Source organism: Chaetodon trifascialis, chromosome 10 (assembly GCF_039877785.1).
Source record: "Chaetodon trifascialis isolate fChaTrf1 chromosome 10, fChaTrf1.hap1, whole genome shotgun sequence".
NCBI lineage: Eukaryota > Metazoa > Chordata > Actinopteri > Chaetodontiformes > Chaetodontidae > Chaetodon > Chaetodon trifascialis.
The window spans coordinates 12,375,383-12,398,297 of record NC_092065.1 but is presented as its reverse complement, the minus strand read 5'-3'; the positions used below and the strand labels follow the sequence as shown (position 1 = coordinate 12,398,297).

Below are 22,915 nucleotides of genomic sequence, written 5' to 3'. Positions count from 1 at the left end.
GACTTATTTTCAATTGTATTACTTAATCCTTTTTAAGGCAATTTCTGCTGAGCCACACTGCCTATGGACTAAAGAAAGAATGTCTGTAAAGCCACCAACTTGTATTTGCAAATGTTATCATTGACAAAAACAGTAGGCACACTATTGGATGGTGATGAATAAAAGGCCTTTGATGAGGGAGTTCAATTACAAATAATGTAAAATAAATCTGAAAAGAACAATCTTGTGCCACTTAAGTCAAATTATATTTACAATTGTCTATGTCAGCACAGTGCAGTCTGTACAGCCCAGAGTAAGTCTGCAAACCTATATCCTGACTGACACTGTGTATAGTAGGAGATAGTTGAAACATGCTATTTGGACATGAGGGAAACTGTTTTTCAGAGCTGAATAGATTTGATGAAAAAGGGGTTCTGTACCAGCAGCCAGTGATTAAGATTTGACTGATGTGATAATGATTTAATGACTGTGACACAGTCATTTAGCGTAGAGTCAAAACCAAATCCTCAATATACAGTGAAATGCGATGAGATGCTAAATTGCTTGAAAGGCAAATAAGAGTCTGGTGGTGGTTCATACATAAACCTTTAATTCCTTTTGTACTCTGTATTGAGGAACACTGTAGGTCTATCCAAAAAATAATTTTAGAGGTTACTGTATGTTTAAAACAAAAAAATCAAACAATTTAAGACATCAAACATCAGAAAGTTTTCTTTCTTCACAAATTCCATTGGCTTAAAAATATGAGCTTAAGTGGTCCATTTTATTTTTTAAACTCAGGTGAGCATATTCAGAATTTTTATTTATTCAGACAGTTCAGTTAGGAAGCATACAGGGAGAAAGAGTAGAGGATACACTGCACAAGACAGTTCTAATAGGATTCAATCCTCTGCCAGCAAGGGGCTGTCATACCAAAAGCTGCCTCATCTTCCTCTCTTTCCTCTTTGGCTTGCAGTTCATCAGATTCATTTCTGTGTTATGCATACTAAACTCTCCCACACTGCCGGAAGAAATCAAGATATCTCAATCTGCAATGTGTGTGTTCTCCAGTGTATCAGAGAGTCACAAGTCCACCTGACAATTTAAGCTCTCTATTTAAGCTCTCCGCTCCTCAGCTCCCTCTTCTGTCTACTCTCAGTGGACACCCTGCTATCAATTCCTGATCAGTTCTAGAGGTCCAGGGGGTCAGTGTCCTTTCCTTTTTACTAAACAGTTGAAAGTGGACAGATGACAGAAAATGAGGCGAGAGAGACATTGGAAATGACATGTGAAAAGGTCCCTAGCTGGACATGAACTGGGGATGCTGTTCATGGTCAGTGCCCAGAAGGGGAACTGATTTTACACTTGAAAGTCTGTTTACAGGTCTTGGGGAGCACCACTGCATATGTGTAAAGCTGGCTAAAGCTTTTTGGGGCTCCAGAGGAAGCTTCACGAAATTTTGCACATCGGTGAGGGCCTAAGACTACAAGTTTGGGGATAGACAGAGGTGATCTTACCAGATCTCTGTGGCCTACTCCTCACCTCTGCTTGAGGCCAGTGGCTTGCAGCTACATTCATTTGCTTGTCTGTCATATGCAAAGCACTTTGCACTGCCTTGTTGTTGAAAGGTGCGACACAAATAAACTTACAGTATTTTGTTACCAGGATAACACATTCAGATCTCTGACGGAGATGTTGGCGGTTGAGTTCCATTGTGGATATTGAAAGTTTGCACTAGGTAACAAAAAAGATCACATCTCTCTGTTCCACTGCATTCATTTTGATCATTTTAAACCATCTTTCATGAGTCTGACGTTGTAGAAGTGCAATGCTAAATTAGTGGGGTACTTACTCAACTTCTTGGCCATCGGAGCACCCATGGACCATCTGTCCCTCACAAATGTTTGCTGATTTTTGAACTTCAACTTATTTCTCCTCAGAGAGGACTCAAGTAACATACTGTAGCCCATTTCCCTGCTAAACTGAAGAGCCTGGGCTTCAGACAAGTGGGATAAGTAGTCAAATCATTTGGACTAGTAACCACCCCCCTGAATTCCCCGCTCTAAGGTTCCTCCTGAGTCAACCCTGTCTACTAGAAATTACTTGTATACACGAGTTACACGTATACAACTAATTTGCATTCACAATTACTTTGTGCTGACAAATGTAATCCCTGCCAGGCTTATGTTCAGAGTCAACATTTGTTTGAGTGAGTGAAACACTACATTTTATGTACCTTGCTGAAGTTGCAGGAAGGTGGTCGGGGTGGATGGTGTTTGTACAAAGTGCAGGACTGTGACACCAAGATCTAGAGATCACTTCCAGACTGTGGTTAGGTTTAGGCAGGAAAAGCATGTTGGATAGGGTCAGTGAAAGACCTTTCTGCATTAAAGACCATGATCTTTCCCTAAGATTGATTGATTGATTGATTGATTGATTGATTGATTGATTGATTGATTGATTGATTGATTGCCTATTTTGGCAGAAAACAAATTAAATATGTTGTCAGTAATCATATGATCAGCTTCAACATTTTCGTGACTTACAGCCAAGGATAATGACAGTCTCCAATAGGCCAGCACCCTCCTCTTGCAGGAAGATTCAGGGGTTCCTGGGTTTTGCCAATTCCAGTACCTTGGCTTGTCCCCTAAATGCACTTGCCTCCCATTCTGTTCTTTTAATGTGGTCATCAATGGCCAACCAGCCTCAAAACTTCACAAGACAAGATTTTATCTCTGCCCCTGTTCTGGTCCACTCTGGTCCAGCTCTCCAGTTTGTGGTCATATGTAGTTGCAGATAAGGGAGTGGAAGTGAAGTTCCTGTCCGAGTCTGTTTTCAAGGTACCAAGATCTCTTGAGATCTGAAACATCTACCAGAGAATACAGACCACCTGGCCTGAGAGTAATGCTCATAATAGGCAAAAGTGTCTTCAGGACTTGGTTTCTAGGAATGAACTCCTGTGCTTCTGACCTACAGTCAAACATGTGCCACATTCTTTTCCCAGAGACACCTAACTAACCAGCATTACTTGCAACCTGCACTTCAATTCACTCACATAGGCCAGGACATTCTGACGTGGCTCAGTGGTTTCCAAACCATCCCACAAGAATAAACAAAGTACCACAAACAGTGTGACAAAACTCCAGATGATTCAGGTTGATTCCAGAGGTCCCCTATGATACATCCCTAGCCAATACGAGCCATGCCAAGCTTTCCTCCCCTGTTCCATTTGAACATATTATGCTCTCAAATTGGATTTTAGTGTCTGGTGGAACCATTCAGAGATCTCATGACCCCAGTGCACCATCATGTCTATGCTGAAGAGCTTTAAGCCTTGTGCTTACGAACAAGAGGGAAAATTTGTCCCCTGATCAACTGAATGACTTTTGGACAGTGGTGGTGGTGGAAGACAGAAGTACTCTGATCTTTTACTCAAATAAAAGTAGCAATACCACTGTGTAGAAGTAAAAGATTACCATTTCAGAAAAACGTATATTATATAATTGAATTCCAATTACTGATACATTTTAGTTGAGTGATTAAATCAAAAATCCCTTTTAGATCACATTCCCAGAAAAAAAAACTTTTTATTCTTACATCAAAATCCAATCTTGTTTTCTTCCTGTAAACCAAAATATGAGATTCAGTTACGTAGGTTTGAACCAACCAATTTGACATCCACCTGTTAATCATTCTTCAACTTTTAGCGGCAAAGAAATAACATCCATTAGTTAACTAGCTAGAAACTAGCATGGCCTGTAGGTGTGTTTTTGGGTGTTCACTACCTCAGTCTGCCTGCTCTGGTAATGGGGGTGAATGGAGGTGTTGAAAGGGGCAAGAGTCCTCTATTGTTCATGTTTGTTATGACGTCCACTTTTCAACGTTCAAACAACGTTGTTGTGTCTCAAGCCCTCCTTTTTCACTTGTTACACAAGTAGTTCTGTCCCTTTTTGCTCAATGCCAAGAATCCCTTCGGGGACAGACTTACAAAACTGTGCACTGTTATTTCCATTGCATCAAGAAAAGACAAACAAAATAGAAAGCCCATGGAGAGAGATTAGTGAGGCACTGTGACACTTTTGACTTTACATGCGGTCAGATGACACGATCTACAAACTGGTTAGATTCAAGCATACTGAACCCCTTAGGTTTAGTAGTCAACCACTCATAAATCATAAATAAAAGTAAACGGTATCTGCTCAGAAAGAAAACAAAACGTTATACTGAGCTATACATATATACAGGCCTCTGCACAAGTACTAAACACTTCAGGATGCGCCTCTTCTGTTTTGTTGGAGTTGTCATGTGATGATGTCACTATGAGATCTGGTTGTACACAAAGCAGACTTGACCTTCTGCCAAACTGTTTCCCAAGAAAATGTTAATTCCTCTCTCGCAAACTAAGATGAATCCTCATGTTAACAGCCCAAAGTCAAGAAGTCAAAATCTGTATAAGAAAAGAGATGTTTAAACCAAAGGTGAGCTGACACTGTCAGTTGAGTCTGACTGACTTGAAAAGCACACATCTCCACTGCTTATTTGTCGCTCTGCACAAAAATCCCTGACCATACAAATACAGATTTATGCACTATGAATATGTAGTATGCCATTTAACTCCAAATGCCAAGGGAAATGTATAGTATTTTGCAGTCAAAGACCAGGTATTGCATACGACCTGTGCTGTAGTTGGGTCAAGCAGTTATAACTGTGGTGGCTCATCAGATGGCAGAATCGTACAGTAGAGGAAATGCAGACCAGATTTAGTCTGTGTCCACGCTTACTAGCTGTTGAACTGCAGATGAGTACAGTATAACACACAGGCTAGATGATGTTAGTGGATATCAGATTTTAAGACGCTAGGTTATTACTAGTTAATAACACTATGAATAAAGACCTATCATTGCATTATGGTGGGAATCATGTGATCAGTTCCCAGTTCCTTGTGTGCAGATTCCTTTTAAAAATGATTCTTGGTTCAATACATAAAAAGTGGCCTCTATTTTCAGGCTGTCAGTCCTGTGCACTGACACTCACTCCAGTCTTTAGTCTACTAAATTGCAATATGAAACAGAATTGGCAGTTAATCTAACTGGTCTTGATGAAGGTCAGTGTCTGACAAACAGAAAAAGAGAAGTGTGTCTTTGGGACAATGCAGTTTTTTATTTATTTAAAAAAGATAACTGTAATAATTTGGAAGAATGTCAGTTTGCTGCCTGGATGAAAATAATGAAATGAAACTGTAATGTTCCGGCCACTACCTGACTGTCTTTGTAATCCAAATCCAAAATGCACCCAAACACTTGTTGTTCTATGTCTAAGTCATTTGTGTGTGAGCTGTGCGAGCTGTACATCATCCAGGTGCTGCGCTGTAATGCATGGCGTCCATTTCTAAGAGACAGAGTTGCAACTTGCACCATCTTAAATGTAGACATTTTCACAACGTCAACTCTATTTTAATTCATTGGCTTAGTTACTGATTAGTCAATAGGGCATGTAGGTCAAGCTGATAGTGAATTTTTTTTACTCCCAACATGTCAAATGACATACAAAGAGCAAGAAAAGTCCACATATAGAGGAAGGTGTGGTGGTAAACACTTTCACCCAGGAGACTGGGTTTGTGTCCTGTTTGCAAACAAAAGTAAACACTGATTTCTGTTGTAAGTGAACTAACATGACTAACATACCTATTTTAAGCCAAACCCAACCAAATTTGCCCAAACCATGATCCTTTCCTAAACCCAACCCAGTAGTTTTGTTGCCTAAATGTAACCAAACTGTTATTGTCTCACAGTGTTAACCACACTCTAACTTGAAGAGTCCCTCGGAGTGCAAAACTGATGCTGGAGAGGTACCCACAGCATCTTAGTTTGAATTGTTGGGCCACTGACTAAGAGTCTGTATGTCAGGAGATGGGAGTAAGAGTTTGTAACACAATCTGAGGTTGTGTGGAAGCATGGAAGCATGAGGTACAGTAGCAGAGGATGTTAGCATGCAGTCCAGTCAGCAGTGAAGCATGATGGGTATGTGATCATTAAAATCAAACAACCGGGTTGTAGAACAACATGAACAATGTCCGTAAACATTCTGTACCTTTACATGCACTCTTTTAATGTGATCGCATTAAGTTATATACACTGTGTGCTGCAGCTGACATGCAAACATCTTAACTAGCTAATCTGACTTGATTTAGGGTCAAGAAATAGAGCTGACTTGTCAATCTTTCAAATTATTCCTGGCATGTATATCCATCAGTCTGGTTCCTTTGGTGTTTTCATTCAGTACATGTGCCACTAAGATAACAGAATAAATCAAATGCAATGTGGTGTTTTTGAAAAAAGAACAGCAGAGCTAGCACAATGAATGTGTAGATGGCAACAGTGAGGCAGCATTCATGCTACAACTACGACACCAAACACACTTGCATTAGGGTATCCTGCAAATCGATCAGTACATATACAAATAAACAGCAATACATAAAAAAATAATAATTATCACATGCCTGTGTTTTCCCGCTACATTAATATTTCCTTTTAGCCTGTAAGCTAATATATATCACATTTACTTCACTGCGGTGAGGAAGTCAGCTTTCCCTCATCCATGTAAACATCTTAATCAAACTATTACCTTAGTCTGTGTATTAACTGTTATTGAGTCACAAGTGTATGTAAACTCAATGACTGTTGTTTCCGAGGTTTATTTCTTAATGTCACAATTTACCAGAAAAACCTATATGTCTCCACATATTTCTAAGAGCATGACAATAACTGAGTTTAATGCAGTGTCCTGTGTAGCTCCTCAACCCCTTTGGGATGAGGTAATATTTGCTGCTGTAAGATACAGTGCAGTAATAATATGGGCTTGACTTGATTTTAAATGTTAGTCTATAAATTTTGCAATAGCCCCCACAATTGATTTCTAAATCTGAAGAGTGCATGAAGCTGAATTCAGTCATTCTAACATGTAATTACAAATATGAATAAATTCTGACTATAATTATATTATACAAGTTTAGGGAATGCTCCTATGTTTTATATTATATAATCAACTTCAGTGCAGACCATATCTCTATAGCCTCTATGCAAACATATGGAAATAAATTCTGGCTTCAGCACTCGTGCCACTTATGCATTTAGGATAATGTCAGACTAAAATCTGGATTAAACCTGCAGTGAGTAGAAGGTGCACATAGCTGTAGCCGCTCATTATATAATGGTTCATATTGGCCAGCGCAATTATTATTGTGTGTCACGTGCATCTTTGCTAGAGTAGAGCTGGAAGGTCGGTGTTTTCAATTACAGATTGTATTGCTGATACCTAGTATCTGATTCTTGATCATGACATCACTGGTGCCGGTGGACAGAGTTAACCTCCTGCAGGCCACATAATCTGAGAACTAAGCACTGCTACGACCTCAGTCAGATGGAGTGGCTGCAATCGCATAAGTAAAGTCAATTAGGGAATAAGTGAGATTTATAAGAATCTTTCAAAAGCATATTATGAACAGAATCTTCACAATTCTGTCTTTTTTTTCAGCCCATTGTACTTGCTGTGATAGGATAAAGGAAATATGTATCCTTTTGTTTCAGCTCAGGATCGTTCTTTGTATGAAACAGCTGTTGATGTGACCTGCAAATTTACAGAATACTTAAGGAACATGTCTGGATTACATTTTTAATAATTGCTTGTCATGTAATAAATTGTGTATCCTATTTTTAATGGAAATGTGTTAGTAAGGGAACGACTTTAACTACTGAATCAGGAGAACAGTGAATAGACATTTGGGAACTATACTTGTTTGCGTTCTTGGCAAGAGTCAGATGGAAGATCAACTCTTGTTTTAGAAAGCAGCATGTTAGCTTAGCTTAGCACAAAGATTCCTGGAGTCACCACGAGGTTGCCAGCCAACCAGCGCAGACGCAGGCACATAACCCCCGTAAAACTGCCACATTTTTACGCATTTTTATGGCACAGCAGGTAGCGCACGTGCCTCACAGCAAGAAGGTTGCCAGTTCGATCCCCGGGCAGGGCCCTTCTGTGCAAGGTTTGCATGTTCTTCCCGTGCATGCGTGGGGTCTCTACGGGCACTCCGGCTTCCTCCCACAGACCAAAAACATGCTCATTAGGTTAATTGGTGACTCTAAAATTGCCCCTAGGTGTGAGTGTGAGTGTGAATGGTTGTTTGTCTTGTGTGTTGCCCTGCGACCAACGGGCAACCGGTTCAGGGTGTACCCTGCCTCTCGCCCGTTGACAGCTCTCTCCCCCCCGCCCCCCGGAAACCCCGAAAGGGATAGGTGGTATAGAAGATGGATGGATGGATGGATGGATGGATGGATGGATGGATGGATGGATGGATGGATGGTGCTTTAGAGGCTTTCTTAGCTTTCATACTTTCTTAGCTTTGCTTGCTATTTCCCCCTATTCCCAGTCCTTGCACAAGACTAAGCTAACCAGCTGCTGGCCATAACCTCATATTTTCTGTACAGTACACAAGAATGGCATCAATTTTCTCATCTAATGCTTGTGTTGTGTATTTCTTTCATTTAGCATGCATTTTGAGAGGCATCAAGCACTAAGAGGAATTAATCGTTTGTCAGTGTGGTCTAAACAATACAGATGCCAACATCGTGGAAATCATGAAATGTTCTACGATTATAATCAGTAAATGAAAAGTAGTTACATTTTTTTTAAATGTGGTTACAGCATATTCAAATGTAAAAAGATTTCCTTTCACTCATGCATATAAACAGTACACACCACATGTACTCCTTTTTGGTGTAACACACCTTGCATTAATAATGATAATAACAGTGCTCTGGCAGGCACACTGATGATGAGTAATGTGAAGTAAAGCGCAGGGAGGTCAAATTATGTAGTCAATTTAAAAGGTCAAATCTGTTTGGTTCTCCACTTGACATAATATGAACAGTTTCAAATAGTCAAAGCATTTGTATATATCGTTTGTCTTCTCTTTGTGTTTTCTTATTGGGATTGAAAACAAGGCTTTCAGCCAGTCTAATTTAGTGTGAATATTCATTTAACGCAAATCAAGATAGCTTAGTCTTTCGTATTTGCACAATCTCTACTGTAATTATCGATTTTTCAGACCCATTTTGACCGATTCCAAATAACCCTTTTCCTTGCCAATATATTGCTCCCCTCATTTTCCTCTTAGAATTTATTTCCACTGAAATGTTCCTGTCTTTCAGAGCTTTCAGGTTTTTTTTTTTTTTGCCATGCTTTTCTCTCCTTGCTTTATTCTCCTTTTGCTCTGTATCTTTTTCTGTCTCCCCACCCTCTCTCTGTCCTTCTCTTTCTCTCCTTCCTTTTTTCTTTGGCTGCTTTTCATTCTGTTTTCTTTCATTGTTTTTCTTTTCTTTCTCGCCTAGGGACCCCATTTTTTTTCTCTTCCTCTATTCAGGTTTTCTTTATTCTCTTTTCTGAATAGTTGTGGTACTTTAAGGGGAAGGGGAAGGCGAGGGAGAGGGGAGGGAGGTTAGTTTCAGTCAAAGCTGCAGAACAAAACTTCCTCCCACACCACATGCAGTGTCTCTTGGAATGAGTTTGTCACTGACTTGAAGACACACTCCCCCTTCTATGTATACCACCATGGATGACAACCAGACAGTGAAATGGTATTAGGCCAAGAGACATACACATATTCTATAGCGATGATTGTTGTCTGAAATATTAAAGGGGCATGTTGTGAAGAGCCTCTGTGTCCCAGTCTCTGTTTGTGGCTAAGCGGTGCTGGTTCAGTGTGCAGTATCACATGGTGACACATGATGTGGTGGTGCGTTAAACCAACCACAGCTGTGTGTGAATACGATTATCTCCCAACTGAGGTGCGTAGAGGGAGGCATTTGTGCTTCACAAGAACATCTTCATCACTGCAGAGAAATGACAGGCTACCTTACAGGAGGCAGCCCCATGTCGAGGAGCACTACCTCATCAACAGCTTCGGTCTCAGTGGGACTCCACTTGGATAAGCACGAGAGCAGACCACTCGGAAATCAAAAATAATAAAATCATAAGCACCAGTTTGTAAATTTGTTGACATACACTAGCTGTCGATATGGAAATGGGAAAATAACGTGTGTGTGTGTGTGTGTGTGTGTGCATGCGTGCGTGTGTGTGTGTGTGTGGAGTGGGGGGGGAATCCATTACTGCACTCCCGAAAGACAAAACCACAGCAGCCAGTTAATCTCCAGATATCATGACAGAAATCATTCCTCTTTCTTTATGATAGTAAAAGACTACAGCCTCCTGCACCTCTGGTTTCCATCTCACAGTCACACACACTCACACATTCTGCCCAAGACAATTTAATGCATGACTCAATGGCATTGAAAGTGGGTTGGATAAATTGGAAATGATTAAAAATGCAGAATTGACAGGGAAACCGATAAAACTTTCTCTCTATAAGTAAGAACCAAAAACCAGCATGATGGAATGGCAGGCTTGAAGGGGAGAGAAAGGTGAAAGACAGATGAAAGTGAAGAGAGATAAAAGCCGGAGTGAGGAGGGTGTGGGATAAAGCAGGAGGAAGGGAGGCAGAGATGAAAGCAAAATGAGAAAGATAAGAACAGAGTGAGAGAGACAGAGAGGGAAACGGAGGAAGAGATAGATAGTGTACAGAGCAGAGAGAGAGGTAACCATGGAAACAGGAGGAAGGTACAAAAGAAGAGATAGACAAAGGGTTTGATTTAAAAGAATGAAACTTGGACGAAAGAAAAGTAATTCCGACTGAAATTTGTTACCGGGAGGTGGAGGAATAATACAAAGGAGTGACGGCCATAGAGGGACAGTGGTTGTGTCCCCACTGTCTGCTGCAGCCAGTCTGAATGTGGTCGCCTCTAACCAGCATGTAAGGCACTCCAGAGACCTCTAGTGTTAATAGGCTTCTGTGGTTCATTGTGGGCCTCACCTTGAGTAAATCTGGGGCCATTTCACTATGTAGGACACTCGCACCGTCGTCAAATCCGTGCCTTTCCTTCACGTACGTCCGTCTGTCTGTCGCGCCAAGATGTCAGCGCAGACAGAGAGGATATGGTGAGTCTGTACAGTATATTTTATAAGCATACTTTTCCATGAATCACATAGCAGGAAGAGACTTCAGAGCAACTAAAATAGGATAAAGTACCTTGGTAAAATTCCTCTCCCACCTTACTGCAATGAAAAACTGCATTCCTGATAAGAAGATATGAGTTCTCCATGGTCCTACATTGTGTTTGCTGACTTATTGAATGAACTTGAGGTGCATGTTGAAATCCGTACTGTTGGCTATCCCTTCCCGCTGAATAAATGCAATGCACCCATATATTAGGATTCATATTTGTATATCTATATAGAGTTACAGACAGACAGAGGGTTTTTATTCTGTGGTTTTTGAGTCTCTTGTGGCTATCCCTCTTTCTCCCTTCCCCCTCTCTGTTTTTCTCTCCTCTCTGTCTTTCTCTTTCGTCCTCTGTCTCTGTTTCTCTCACTCGCTACCCCTCCCTCCCTCCCCCTCCCTCTTTCTCTTGATCTCTCTCTCCTCCTCTCTCTCTTGCTCTCCCATGCCCCCCTCTTTTTCTCGCTCTCTTATGCTCTCTCTCTCTCTCCCTTCTCTTTCTCTCTTTCCTTCCATAGCTCTCTGTCTCACTCCCTCGCCCCCCTCTCTGTTCCTTTTATATCCTCCTTGCTGAATGCTCTTCTCCTCTCCTCCCTCAACTCTGTCTTTTCTCCTTTATATTCAGTCTTTTTTTTTTCAAGCTCTCCCCACACTCCTTTCTCCAATGTTGTCTCCAAGCAGAGCTATTTCATTGCTAATATTCTGTCTTTCCATTTAGTACCCCCACTACAAAATGGGCAGAGTAATCTTTTATTTAGGGTTTTTTGCTCTGGCCATCTCTGCATCCTGTCTTGCTGCGTGCGTAAGAATGATTTGTTGAGTTAATTTAAGGCTTGATTTGTTTAAATACACGGTACCAAAAGAGCATGAAAAAATGAGCAAACATGGAAAGCATCAATATTGAATCAGAAATGCAGCAGTATTCTGCAGATTGTTTGTTTATTTGCTTGAAGTTGCAAGTGATTCACCTATAGTCTACCTTGTCTAATCATGTATGCCTCACATTTAAAGTTGCTCTCCGCCGCAGCAGCGAGTGAGGCAATACTGATAGAGACTGAAGCTTTGGGTTTCTTTTTTTTTTCTTCTTTTTTTTCAGTTTGTGTACTCCTGCCTGTGTGTCCAGTCTGTTCTTACTGACCTTAATGGAAGAAGCTGGAGGCGTGCAACAAGGGTGTGGCTGCTTTTATACAGTTTTGCTATATTCCATCTGCATTGCTTTGATTCAAGCTGTGTGATTGTCTGTTCTGTGCTTATGAAAAAGCCTGCTGTGGTTTTTTTTTTTTTTTTGTGAAAGCTTAATTACAGCAGCTAATCATGCTTTAGACTTACTATTATATCAGCATGCCGTGCAGAGGTGAGACTGATCCAGCACTGGAAATAACAGAAGGTGTGTGGGCTTGCTGCCTTAGACACGGGTCTGAGAGGAATGGCCAGCTAAAACATAAACATCAGTCCAATAACTCAAAGTTCAAAACACACAGTGAACTGATTCCTCTCCTCTCTTTCTCTCTTTCTGATCATGAGAAAATCCTCACCTGAACACTGTAGCTACAACGACCCTATACACAAACCTACACGGCTTCCAGTTTGCCTGACAGTGAAAGGATGTTGAATTATAGCCATCACCTAGCACAGCGTCTCACACACAGTCAGAGCAAACTCAGGCTGTATGCAGGCTGTCACTGGGCTGGATGAAGAAACAACACTGACAATGTGAGCTCACTAACGTAGAGGAGTGGGGGGTGTATAGAAAGAGACTAACCTACGGCTAATACACAATTGAGTGTCTCCAGCATATTGTCATTTGTGTTTCTACTCGCATTTGTTTTAGCCCAAACAAAACAAGAAGAGAAAATGGCGAGTTGTCATCAATGAGTCCTCTGCAGTTTTATGATTCATTGAGCTTTTCTCAGGGGTAAAACAGACAGCTGATATCTGAATCTACACCCCCCCCCCCCCCCCCTCTATCTTTCTCCCTCTCTATCTCTCTGAATTGCTCTCTTCCTCATGCTGGAAAAAAAAAGTTATAACTTTGACCTATATCACAGAGAGGATGTGACACTGCACCACATGGTCGTCCTCCTATAGATAAACAACACAGAACCAGGCCGGAGGTTTGGAAATGGACGAGAAGGCGCTGGTATACAGTAAGTCATACGGACACCCGTGTCAGAAGTGTGTTGTTTCAGGGCTGTGGGGAACTGAAAGCGTACTGGTGTCAGTTATGTGCCTGTGTTTGTGCGCGTGTGCTCGTCCCTGATCTCAGACATCAGACAAATGCGCACACACAACCACACATTTCAAATCCCGGTTGAGGGTTAGTACACTTGAGAGCAGGGCAATGGCTTACTTCCCTTACTCTCTCTCGGTCTCATATGCACATAGGAACCTGTATAATCTAAGAACTGAATGAAATTTTACGCTTATTATCCACCGTAGCCTTTTCCACTATTAGTTTTCCCTACACACGCAAATGTACCCAAAGTAAATGGACAAGCGAGCAGGTTTTGCTGTTATGAAGATTCAGGCCTGGAAAGGAGCCAGTGCATTTCTTCCCCAAACTTTTGTTGTCTGTGTCTTTTTCATTTTCCCCATAGGCTAGTTCTGTGTTGTTTTATGTACGTGTCCCTTGTTGTTTCTTCCATGTGGTTTCTTTGTCTTTCAGCCTCTTATCTCTTTGTTTCTTCCCTTGCTCTCCTTCTATTTTCTCTCCCATTCTCTCCCTCGACTTCCTGCTATCTCTCCCCCTCACTCACACCCTCACTCAATCTCTTTCTCTTTCTCTATCCCCCCACCTCCTCCCCTCCCACCCCTCCCTCGCGCTCACTCTCATTCCCTATCTCTCCCTCCTCCCCCTCCGCTCCCCTTTCTCTCTATCTTTCTCATTCTCGCAGCACTCCCAGCCGCTGATGATTGATCAAGGTTTTCAAGGTTTGCCCTTTCCTGTTATTTAGTAGGAAATGTTTATGCACAGTCCTCAGCCCTACAGTCACAATTGGCATGTGTCCACACAGTGTTTGTCACGCTCGCCTGCACCTATACATACATTTCTTAAATGCACTTTTTTTTCTTTCTTGCTCAACACATTTTCCCTGTGTTGACTAGTTATAAGGTAAGGTAAGCTCTGGTATAATAGAATGCCTGTCTAATTATCAGGATCATCTTCAGTGCCGACTACTTAAGCACACAACCTGTACTTAGCCCGCAGGTACTCTGCCGCACTGTTTCTCAACACAGCCTGAAAGAAATCTGGAAGTTCAATAGTTAATGTCTTCCCTTGCTGTTTTTCCTTTTCTTCACTCTCTCCGTCTCTCTATCTCCTTTCCTCTCTCCATTCCCTTTGCTCTCACCCCCCCACACACTTCCCCCTCCCTCCTCCTCCTCCACCTCCTGCTCTCCTTCATTCTGCGCCCCCCCCTTCTCTTTTCTCTTGCTGATGGACTCTTCTTTTTTATTTTCACACTCCACCATCCCCCCTTTTTTCTTCTCTCTTTTTCTCTCTCCTTCTTTCCTCCAGCCCCCCCCACCACCACCACCCCCCCACGCTCTTCTCTTTCACTGCATTTTCTTTCAAACCTTCCTCTATCTCTCTTCCCATCCCCACCCCCCTCCACCACTCCCCCTCCCCTCTTTCTTTTCTCTCTTTTATTCTTTCTTTCTCTTTCTTTTGCCACATCCTTTCTTATGCCTCAACCCCCCCCCTTCCCTTCTTCCTCCTTTTTGCTGCATTCTCTTCTTCCCTCCCCCACCCCGGCTCTCTTTCCTCTCTCCCTTTTTCTTTCTGTCTCTCTCACCCCCTCCTCCTCCTCTTCCTCCACTCAGCTTCACTCCCCCTCCCTATGCTTCTTTCTTCCTTATTCTTTCTCCCCCACGTCTGTCTCCCTCCCTCCCTCTCTCCTAACTGCTTTTCTCTCCTTTCTTTCTCCTTCTCTTTTCTTTTGTCACTCATTTTTTTCCTTCTGAATTTCTCAGACAGTATACTTCAGGCTGTCTCAATAGTTAATTAGTTTGAATCTAGAAATAATAGCAGCAAACTACACAGTCTCTGGAAAGTTAAAATTTTAGCATTTCTCAGACATTATCTGTCTGACTGTTTCGCTACTGACAGACGCACCTCCACCCATAGTCTCTCTGAGTGTTTGTGCGTGTTGTGAAAGTGTGTACGTGCCTCTATGTGTGCCTGCATACATACATACATATAAACATGTTTTTGCGCGCGTACATTCACATATAGCCGTCTCCACGCGCTGAGGGAAACTACTGATTAGATTTTATAATTGTTTGTGCATTTGAAGCAGACGCTCATAAAAAAGGAAATGCAAAGTATAAAGTGTGATGAAGAAAAGATAGAGCTTGTGTCTCTGTGTGCCTTAAAGAGAAATGTGTGTTGAAGGGTCATGCTGAATTGTATGTAGTGAGAAAGGGAGATAAGATGTGTGTGTGTGTGTGTGTGTGTGTGTGTGTGTGTGTGTGTGTGTGTGTGTGTGTGTGTGTGTGTGTGTGTGTGCGTGCGTGCGTGCGTGTGTGTGTGTGTGTTTGTAAGAGAAAAGAGGAGAGAAAGAGAAGTGAGATGGGAAGGAGAGGGTGGGAGGAAGAGAAAGAAATGGGGTGATGCTGTGTGTGTGTGTGTGTGTGTGTGTGTGTGTGTGTGTGTGTGTGTGTGTGTGTGTGTGTGTGTGTGGGGTGGAGGGCTGGTGGAGGGGGGGCAGGCACAGTCAGTTCTGATAACAGCAACAGTAGGAGGAGGATGAGCCGTGGGACCGCCCCACTCTCCCACAGATATAAATAGGAGGTGGATTTTTTTACTCCACTCATTTCTCCTGAAGGATGAGATCCCTGAAACACCTCAAACATCACTCCAGGAACAATGTGGTGAGTTTGTAACCTAGAGATGGAGAACGAGGTGTTACTGTTAAGGGTTAAGGGGGGTGGTGGTTACTTGTTTTGCAGTTTGTTAGTGAGGTATTTACTCTCTGGTCTGCCCGTGAGTGTGAGAGGAAGCCAGATTACTTTTTCACATTCATATGAGTACCGCAGTGGGAACATCTTTTCAAAAAGACAGGAGTTGTGTTTCTATCTCTGCCGCACGTTTCCTGCTCCTGCTCTAATTGTTTGTCCTTAGGTGTCTTTCAGATGCAACTTTAAAATGTGAAAGTACGGACTCTTGCAATTACTACCCTACCTTCTCTTTCTCCTTGTCATTTGTCTTTTTCTCTTTCATTTTGTCAGCCTTTCATTTAGCTGTGCTTTTTCTTCTCTCTCCGGCTCCCCCCTCCTTCTCTCCCTCCCTCCTTCCCCTCTTTCTCTCTCACTCACTCACTCACTCTGTCTTTCTGTGTCTCTCCAGCCCCCCCCGCACACCCCCTCCCTCTCCTTTTCCTTTCTCTCTTCCCTCCTCTCACATGCTCACTCAATCTCTCGTTCCCCTTCCCTCCCCTCCCTCTCCTCCCCTCTTTCTTTATCTTTCAGCCCCTCCATCTCATTTCTGTCTTCGTCTCCCTCCCTCCCTCCACTCCTCCCCCGCCCACAGCTCTTTCTCCTTCTCTCCATACCTCCCTCCCTCTCTTTTCTCTCACTCGCGCGCACACTCACACACACACATACACTTTCAAATACACACCCAGTCTCTTTCCTTTTCTTTCTCACAAACACACAGTCTGTCTCTGTCTGACTACTTTAAAAGCAGTAATTATAAATGACGTGGTTATCAGGGCATCCAGGTCTACTCCCCTCTACCAGTACACACACTCACTCACTCACTCTCACACACACACACACACACACACACACACACACACACACACACACACACACACACACACACACCTTTATTCCTGCACTATCTCCTCTTCCTTATTTCCCTTTTCTCCATCCACTCTTTTCTTTTCTCTCAGTATTGTGTCAGGAAAGGAAGCAGCTCTTGCCGGCGTGCATGGCGCACAGTGAAGACTAGTGTGTAGTCTGGCAAGAAAGTAGGGGTCAGGGCTTCTTTCTATACATTTTCCTACCAGTCAGATCCATGCTGAGAAATAATCTGAAACCAGTGGCCTACAATACTCGCTTCTCCTTTACCACAGAGAGCCGCCTTGGTCATACCACAATTTCTTCCCCAGTTTCACTGTTCCACTTTTACAGGTGGCAGAGTAAACATGGGCATGTGGGTCTGAAACACTTCCGAACCATACAATTATGTCAGCCAGTCTTATGCATCGGTGTGGAATACAGAATGAGCTTGGAGCTCAATCGAATGTCTGTTATGGATATGAGACTGCCTGGCGGCATATATCATCTTGTTAAGGAAACCCAGTGTGGCAGGCCTTATGAAGATGGCTATGGCAACTGTAGAGCCGAGACGCTTTGCTCCTCATGAATGGGACAGATAGCTCCAGTGATGAGCTGACTTTGGTCAGCCAGGCTGCCCCGGGACCCCACAGGAAGTACTGAGGACAGTCCACGGAAGTCAACTTCCTGACTGGACCTGCATCCCTTGTTGTGTTCTTTATTATTCTAAAGCCTGTCAAGGAAGGAAACGGGGTGCTAACACAGATCTGCCTTATCTCCTCAATCGAATGTTCTGTGGATTCAGAGCAAAGAAACAAGGCGTAGTCCGAATGCGGCTTACACAGAGAAACCCTTAAAAACGTTATCTTAATACTCTCCTAGAGTCCTGGGAAAGGAAGGTTGAATTGCTTCTAGTGGCAGTCTGGAACACAGAATCTTAAAAACTAAATAACATGATAATTTCAATATTGTGGCGGCACAAAACCGTTTGTTTGTATTAATAGGAAGGTTACCAATATCATGAGCTTGCAATGGGGAAATGAGGTTATATGAGGAAACGCTGTGTAAGGCACGGTTTGTAACAGCAGAACACAATAATAAAAAACACACACAGAGACGTATTATTTCTTCTTGTTCTTTTTTTTTTTAACTTGTGTTGTATGTTTTATGTGCTTCCTTCCAGGAGGAGGAGAGTAGCCGCTTGGTGCGGACCTACCCTAAGATGACTGAGGGCCAAGTGGATGTGGGCACGCAGACAGAGCCCGTGGTGGTGCTATCTCTGGCTCAGGCGGCTGTTCTTGGCCTCATCTCCCAGAATGAAATCTTTGGGGCCACCATTGCTCCCAATGGCTTTTACATGGGGGAGCCTAGAGAGTGTCCCCCTCCTCCACCTGAGGCCATGGAGTATGAGTACGCTGACCAGCTAATAGGGGCCAACGGGGACTACCTGGCAGAGCCTGCTGGGGAGCCAGAGCCCCAGCCCCACTGCAGTGAGAGAAGACGGCCGGGGCCACGTGGGAGGACCAAGAGGAACAGGAATGACGGGGAATTAGAGGGTCACCCACACAAAGTCTCAAGTCCACAGGCTCAGATTAAAGGTGAACAGCTTGAGTCCGATACCCCTCCTTCCTGCATTCACATGAACAGCAGGTGTAGTCCTGGCAAGTCAGAGGATCCAGCCACCCTACAGGGTACTCTGAAAGAGGAGCAGGCCTGCGGAAACTGTCCCTCATGTGTGAGAGATACATCCAGACAACAAACAGATGGACAGCCAGAACAGGAACAAGAGGAAAACACTGGTAGAGAAAGAGAGAGGAAGGAAGAAGATTTGGTTGTGGAAGAAGAAGAGGAAGAGGCACTCAACCTGAAGACCGGTGGAGAGACTGGCAGTCCTCTGGAGAACCGCTATTATGAGTCCAATGAGGTGGCCTACGAGTCTGCGGACATAGCACTGCCAGGGGAGTATGAGGAGAACAGCCAGGCCATGCTGTGGTCAGACCCAGAGGGCCTGGCCAGGCGAATGCAGATTGACCGGCTGGACATCAACGTTCAGATTGATGAGTCGTACTGCGTAGATGTGGGGGAGGGTCTGAAACGCTGGAAGTGCCGCATGTGTGAGAAATCATACACATCCAAATATAACCTTGTCACTCATATTCTAGGCCATAATGGAATTAAGCCACATGAATGTCTACACTGTGGAAAGCTGTTCAAGCAGCCGAGCCACCTCCAGACTCACCTGCTCACCCACCAGGGAACCAGACCTCATAAGTGTACCGTTTGTGAAAAGGCCTTCACACAGACCAGCCACCTGAAGAGGCACATGCTGCAGCATTCAGACGTCAAGCCCTACAGCTGCCGCTTCTGCGGCCGTGGCTTTGCCTACCCGAGCGAGCTGAGGACCCATGAGAACAAACACGAGAACGGTCAGTGCCACGTCTGCACCCAGTGTGGTCTCGAGTTCCCAACCTACGCACACCTGAAGCGCCACCTGACCAGCCATCAGGGCCCGACGACATACCAGTGCACGGAGTGCCACAAGTCCTTTGCTTACCGCAGCCAGCTGCAGAACCACTTGATGAAACACCAGAACGTGCGGCCCTATGTTTGCCCCGAGTGCGGCATGGAGTTTGTCCAGATCCACCACCTCCGACAACACGCTCTCACTCACAAGGTACTGGCAGCGCGCACCCTTGCACCAAAGGTACTGAAACCCAGTGATGTACATTTGTTTTCCAGTTCACAAAGCAAACCCCAAAGTAGGGTAGCCTTATACAACCATCACCAAAGCGTTATTTAAAATAGAAAAATGTCGCACATAGGGAGGAAGGGAAGTATTTAGCTTCACTCAGGGTCCTCTGTATGAATCCGCACTGAAAAAGTATACAGCACACTTACAACACAGCCCTTTCTCCAAAACCAGTCGCTTTGTAAACATAGTCTTCAAAGGCCTTGAGTTTTTTTGTGTGGCTCAACCCCCCCACTTCCATGTGTTTTGTGTTGTGTGTCGTTCGCAGAGCTACTTCCTTTTGTGTCTGATGAATCACTCTGGTCTTTCTCTCCATTTCATTATGTAGTCATTTTTATTCTATAGGGAAAATCATTCCTTTTCATGACATTTACTTTTGTTAAATATTAAAATAAAAGTTAAATAAATGTTGAAACTGAAAGAAAAAAAAGTTTATTCTTTCCATGGTTGGACTTTTTCCACTCTGTCTTTCAACACTTGGGGGGCTAATGTAATCTACATGAGTTGGATCAAAAGCCACAGTGCAAATGCTCACACACGCGAGCTTCTTGTGTGTTTTCTCCCTGTGACTCATTATTTACTTTCATCTGAACCTTATATTTAGCTAAATTAATTAAAAGGCCAACACTTTTCATTTCCTCAGGGTATGAAAGAATTCAAGTGTGACGTCTGTGCCAGAGAGTTCACCCTGTCTGCCAACCTGAAGAGACACATGTTGATCCACGCCAGCGTGCGGCCCTTCCAGTGCCACGTCTGCTTCAAGACCTTTGTCCAGAAGCAGACCCTTAAAACGCACATGATTGTCCACCTGCCGGTCAAGCCTTTCAAATGCAAGGTGAGTGAAGCAAGTGGAGTATTAGTTCAAGGTAAGCCCAGTCCCGCTGTGATGGAGGAGTACTGACTAAGGCACTCTTGTCTTTAAGGTGTGCGGAAAGTCGTTCAACAGAATGTACAACCTCCTGGGCCACATGCACCTCCACGCCGGCAGCAAGCCCTTCAAGTGCCCGTACTGCACGAGCAAGTTCAACCTGAAGGGCAACCTCAGCCGACACATGAAGGTCAAACACGGCATCATGGACACCTCAATAGATGGACAAGGTGAAAAGCTCCACCGGTTATCCTTAATTACACTCCCCGCTATGGAAAAAATAAGACTCCTTGATGACATTTGAATTTCCCAATGACAGGGACTGCTCGGTGGGCTTCGTGTCACATTAATGTCAGTCAGTCTGTCCCTAATGCACTTTGACTCAGCATGTACTGTAATCTAGTGGCCGAGTGTTTTGATGTTTCTCTGTCACTCCCTCCCTGTGTGTTTAGTAAATATAGCAGTGCCTGGATTAGACATGCCTGTCTCTATCAGTAGACGCTGATACTGAGGCAGCAGAGGAGGGCCAATCTACTAGCGGTCCTCATTGAGGCTATGTGTCTTCAGGAAGTGTTCTGTTGTGTGTTATTGAGGACAGAGTGGGATAACATTTGTGTCTTTCTTTCTTTGTTCAGAACCTCCTCAGGACACAGAAGTCCAGGAGGACTACGAAGAGGAGAGCTTTGAATTCAGCGAGCGAGAAAATCGGGCTAACAACAACAACACACCAGACATTGCTAAACTATCTCAAATGGAGTATTATAGCACCTATGGGAAGGGCACAGGGCGCTTCAGCACAGCATGAATTATTAAAATCACCCCAAATTGAATTTAAGTGTGAACTAATGAAAACAGGATTGTTTTTTGTCCCTTCATTTTTTGCTGTTAAAGGCATAGTGATTGGGTTGTTCTTCAAAGAGCGTGAAGAAACCCAGCAAACCGCACATTCATATGCACTGGAATCACGCGAAATGCTACAACATTTGGAAATGTATAGTTTTTACCTTATGACATATTTTTCATCTGTTCAACACAGCAAATCTACTGAATAAATATATATTATATTTGAAAAAATGGGCTGTCTAAAACTGGAGCATTTAGGTTAAAAAAAAAAATCTATAGAAAGACTTATATGTTGTCAGCTGCTTACCTACAGGAACATCATCTGAGCCTAATTTGAAAAGCACATTTTAAGCTACAAGCATAAAAACATATGGTGATGTTGTGCTGCACTTATTCAGACAATCCCGGTCTTTCTCTCAGTCTACTGGGCTAAACTAATGTGAAGGCTTAAAGAAGTGTTACTGTTCATCTCACTTGCCAAAGCTTATCAAGTTGCAGAGGTTAATAATTCACTTTTATACTGTGATGATTTCAATTAGAGGTCTGCAAGATGAATGAAATTCCACTGGAGTTGCAACCCCGTGTTTTGTTGTATATTATTGTACAGAATGTATCAGTCCTCTCATACGTTGGCTGGTACTGTAATCAGTGCGTTGCACCGAGGACCACTGTGTCTACTTTTTAGGTTTCTGCATTAACAAGCATCACCCTGTATTGATCTCTAGTCTATGAATGTAATTGTTTCTGTGGAATGTTTTAAGACGTTAATGAAAAGAAAATCAAAATACCCCTTTTAATGGTAGACCCCCCCCCCTTTACCAAAGAATTGGATCAAATCTTGCAGCTACGGGCACTGTAAGTCTCTTTTTCTTGCTGTTGTGTTGAGCTGGGACATTGGATTTCTCGGGGTCCAATCGCAGACCTCATGAAATTACATTCAGGTTCCCCTCCCACCCATCTCTAGATCTCTTCAAAAGATTACCACTGTGGTACAGCTTCTTTCAACAAACCTCACCATTTCCCCCTCATCCAGGCCTTCACGAGACAAGACTGCAGCATTTTCTCAAAAGCAATGCAAACCCTGCATTCGTTTTGCAGGGTTTTTTTTCTTTTTTCTTAAATGGATGCATCTCAACAATTGTCCCAAAAAACTCGGACAGAAATATTAAGTGCCCCAGTGTGTCTGCGAGAGCATGCCATCCATCATGCTGTACACTGGTCTCAAGTGATGAACGACAACCTCCCAACATGTGACAGGGCCATGGACCTTGTGGAAAATGATTTGGGAAATGCTCAATATATTCAGTTTCCCAGTGCTCAGCTTTTCAAACTTGTAACCTGCAAACAAGGTATCCATTTGCAATGTTGATATAGCGCATTTAAAATAAAAGTGCTCAATTTTTTGAGTTTTAAGCTTATGTGTTCATGTCATCACTGCTTCAGTGACGATACAAAGGGGAAGATGTTCAGCTTAAATGACTTTCTGTATTAGACATTAGTGTGGACATAACGTGGATAGAGATGTATGTATAATGTTGTGTACCAGACAATACTGTAAAATAATAAATTTATTTACCTTTAAAAT

At 43.1% G+C, this 22,915-nt stretch overlaps 1 protein-coding gene across 1 annotated transcript; it reads left to right on the top strand.

The window, feature by feature from the left end:
• Positions 1-15,898: 15,898 nt before the first annotated feature.
• znf710a (zinc finger protein 710a) lies at positions 15,899-22,910 on the top strand. The gene is made up of 5 exons (XM_070971768.1): positions 15,899-15,961; positions 18,054-19,544; positions 20,263-20,454; positions 20,543-20,717; positions 21,123-22,910. Exons 1-5 carry the CDS (start codon positions 15,917-15,919, stop codon positions 21,290-21,292), a joined length of 2,073 nt encoding a protein of 690 aa, XP_070827869.1. The 5' UTR covers positions 15,899-15,916; the 3' UTR covers positions 21,293-22,910.
• The last annotated feature ends 5 nt before the right edge of the window (positions 22,911-22,915 follow it).